The 3,425-nt window shown below is 50.8% G+C and overlaps 1 protein-coding gene across 1 annotated transcript; it reads left to right on the top strand.

The window, feature by feature from the left end:
- The first annotated feature begins 1,558 nt into the window (after nt 1–1,558).
- On the top strand, nt 1,559–2,946 carry LOC123059776 (aquaporin NIP4-1). The gene is made up of 3 exons (XM_044482259.1): nt 1,559–1,802; nt 1,956–2,372; nt 2,486–2,946. Exons 1-3 carry the CDS (start codon nt 1,659–1,661, stop codon nt 2,789–2,791), a joined length of 867 nt encoding a protein of 288 aa, XP_044338194.1. The 5' UTR covers nt 1,559–1,658; the 3' UTR covers nt 2,792–2,946.
- Nucleotides 2,947–3,425: the final 479 nt, after the last annotated feature.

Below are 3,425 nucleotides of genomic sequence, written 5' to 3'. Positions count from 1 at the left end.
GATGGATTGAACAGTCAATGTCGACAGCAGGGAAGGAGGTCTTAGTAAAGTCAGTCGCTCAGGCAGTACCTGTGTTCTTTATGTCATGTTTTAAACTCCCAAGAGGATTGTGTGAACACCTGAACATGTTAATTCGAAAATTTTGGTGGGGAAGCAAGATGGGCACAGAAAACCCAGTTGGGTATCTTGGGAAGCAATGACCCAACCAAAGAGCATGGGAGGTATGGGCTTTAAAGGCTTCGAGCTATTTAGTTTGGCCTTATCAGCCAAGCAGGTGTGGCGTATGTTACAAAACCCAAATAGCTTAAGTGCGAGAATATTAAAGGGGGTTTACTTTCCAAATGGGAGTATTTTGAGTGCTGACCCTGGGAGCCACCCAAGCCAAATATGGCGTGCTGTCATAGAGGGTAGGGACATTATGAAGCTAGGCCTGACTCGGCGAATTGATAATGGAACAACGACGAATATTTGGAGAGATAACTGGATTCCCATAGAGGTCATGATGAGGCCTTATGGTAGACCCAACAACACCACTACTGAACTAGTATCTATACCAATATAAAAAAAACCAAAAAGGCAAATCCAACTAATCTCGGCCATCAAACTAAGTCAATCCAACGACCTAGACTGCTCCAATGGCAAGCGTTTAGCGTATTTAACGTGTAATTAATATCATACCAAATATTGCACTAATCAAGAATTAACACACAAATAGTAGCATAGCTAATATCCGCATGCAATTGACATATTGCCTAAATATTAAAGTGCGTTGCACGTGCACATTTACTAGTAGATCAAAGTTACCTATCGCTCTGCATTTTGCATTTACATTTTTTAGTGTTTTTTAAGTTATTGTTTAGTTTTTATGATATATAAGTTTCCAATATAAAATACAATAATTATGAATACACAATTATTTTCTATTTAAATATTTATTCTATTTTCGTTAAAATAAAAATAATTTTGTCCCGGTGTTTTATTTTACTCTTTTTTCCGAGTCATACTGACCTGTGGGGCCCATATTTTAATTTCTGCTGCTTTGTTATACATAATCAAATTAAATACATGGCGGTTTCTGCAACAACAAAAAAAAACATCATACGCACACCCAGCGCTCGCTCATTGCCAGACACTAACATGTGGGCCAACGTCGTGCTGGCATGCCATGCATGCAGGCCATACACCCGGGTACGTATGGAGGCGCCGTATTTACACAGTAAAACAAGTTACGGTATCATTTTTATGTATTTTGTAAGTTTTGGGTACCAAACTGAGCGGTCCGAACAAGTTAAAGCACTCGTGGTATATTTAACTCTTTTTTTCTCTTGTGAGACGATTAGGAGTATATTCTGAGAACAAGTCACAAGTGGAAGAAGGATCCACACAAAGCGAGTGCGGCAGCGGGTCGGTTAATTCAGTTGATCGATCCGGCACGTACGTACACTCCCGTAGCATCAGTGCCTCTCCTCCTCCGCATGCCAAGAGCGTGCGTGGGCTGCTCTGTTCCAACGCAACCAATTGCCCGCCACACACGGTGGGTGGTCGACACGGGACGACTATATTGGCGGATCAATGGCGTGAGGAGGAGCCATCGCAAAGGAACACTCGAGAGAATGAACAGTACTACTTAGCTCGCTCTTGGTCCGCTGGAACACACAATGGATCTTGACAAGACGAACACGGTGGGCAGCGACGGTGCGGCGAAGGGGCAGGACCTAGAGCAGGCTCGCCGCGGCCAGGAGCTTCCCCCGCCTGCCGGCCATGCCACCAAGGGCCTCGCCGTCGGCCACCTCATCCGGGAGGTACTACACATGCTCTGCGTCTACGCCATGCACAGAGCCACAGAGACGAGCTGAGCATCGAGACCGCCAATTAATTTGCAGCATTTCTGAGCATAATCTGAGAGTGTCATCAGTTGATTAATGAATGAACTGATGATCTTGTTAATTATGAAGCTGGTGCTAGAGGGCGTGGCGACGTTCCTGGTGGTGTTCTGGTCGTGCGTGGCGGCGCTGATGCAGGAGATGCACCACAGCCTGACCTTCCCCACGGTCTGCCTCGTCGTCGCCCTCACCGTCGCCTTCGTGCTCGGCTGGATGGGCCCCGCGCACCTCAACCCCGCCGTCACCTTCACCTTCGCCGCCTTCCGCTACTTCCCATGGCGCAAGCTGCCGCTCTACGTCGCCACGCAGATCGCCGCCTCCGTGCTCGCCTGCCTCTCCGTCAACGCCATCATGAGCCCGCACGACGACAACTTCTACGGCACCGTGCCGAGGCCGCCAGGGGCCGGCGCCCGGCTGCCGTTCCTCCTCGAGCTCCTCGCCTCCGCCGTGCTCATGATCGTCGTCTCCACCGTCGCCATGAGCAACGCCGTAACTACACGCAAAAATCTATTTTACATACATGCAAGCGCGCGGGAGACGAAACTTTGGGCCGGAAACGAACGATCGATCGCTTCCATTATTGATTCTTGGCTTGCATGCAGAGCAAGGCGGTGGTAGGGATCGCCATCGGGGCGGCGGTCGGGACGCTGGGGCTGGTCATCGGGCCCGTGTCGGGAGGCTCGATGAACCCGGCGAGGAGCCTGGGCCCGGCGATCGTCTTCGGCCGCTACACCTCCATCTGGATCTACGTCACTGCGCCCGTCGCCGGCATGCTGCTCGGCGCGCTCTTCAACAAGGGCGTCCGGCAGTCCGACGCGATCGTGGGCTTCCTCTGCGGCGGCAGGGGCGCGTCCAGCAGGGTGGTCGTCGTCGGTCGCTCCGTCACAGGAGCGCCTGGAACGAACTAGCCAGCTAGCCGTTTCGGAAGTGGCATCGGTTGTTGTAATCCACTTGTAAGAGCATGGATGATGTAAATCACCAAAAAGCACTAAATGTATGACTTTACTACATCATAAAAAAAACTCTGCAACTCCAATAGATAATGTATAATTGATGTCTAAAATTAGTGCTGCACCAGATGATGTAAAACGTTTCTGCTCCGGTGCTCCCCCCTGGTCTGAACGCGGGGTGGAAATACACATCGACGGCCAGGATGAACCAAAAACGGTTCATAATATATATTTTCAGGTGGGGGAGTTCTCTTCCCCCCCCCCCGGTTGAAAATCCAAAAAAAAACGGTTCATAACGAGGGGCACGATTGTCTTTGTTGCCCCCGTGTATAGCCGTCGAGCAGCCCTGGGAGGCCCGTACGGGCCCGGTTAGATCGTATGCCCGGCCGTATATGTGTGCCCATCCGTATACGTATTTGTTTGTATACGGCGGCCTTTCATGCACGCGTGAAGCCGCCCGCGCGTGGGGCAGCACATGTCACGGGTAGTTGCCAAAACTGTCCCATCATATAAATGTGGACGGCAACCACCTCCGGCCGCATCGCCCACCATTTCCCCCCGCCGCATCGTCTCCCTCTCTCCACTCTCCACT

Source organism: Triticum aestivum, chromosome 3A (assembly GCF_018294505.1).
Source record: "Triticum aestivum cultivar Chinese Spring chromosome 3A, IWGSC CS RefSeq v2.1, whole genome shotgun sequence".
In the NCBI taxonomy this organism is placed as follows: Eukaryota; Viridiplantae; Streptophyta; class Magnoliopsida; order Poales; family Poaceae; genus Triticum; species Triticum aestivum.
This window is presented reverse-complemented; position numbering and strand designations above follow the sequence as displayed.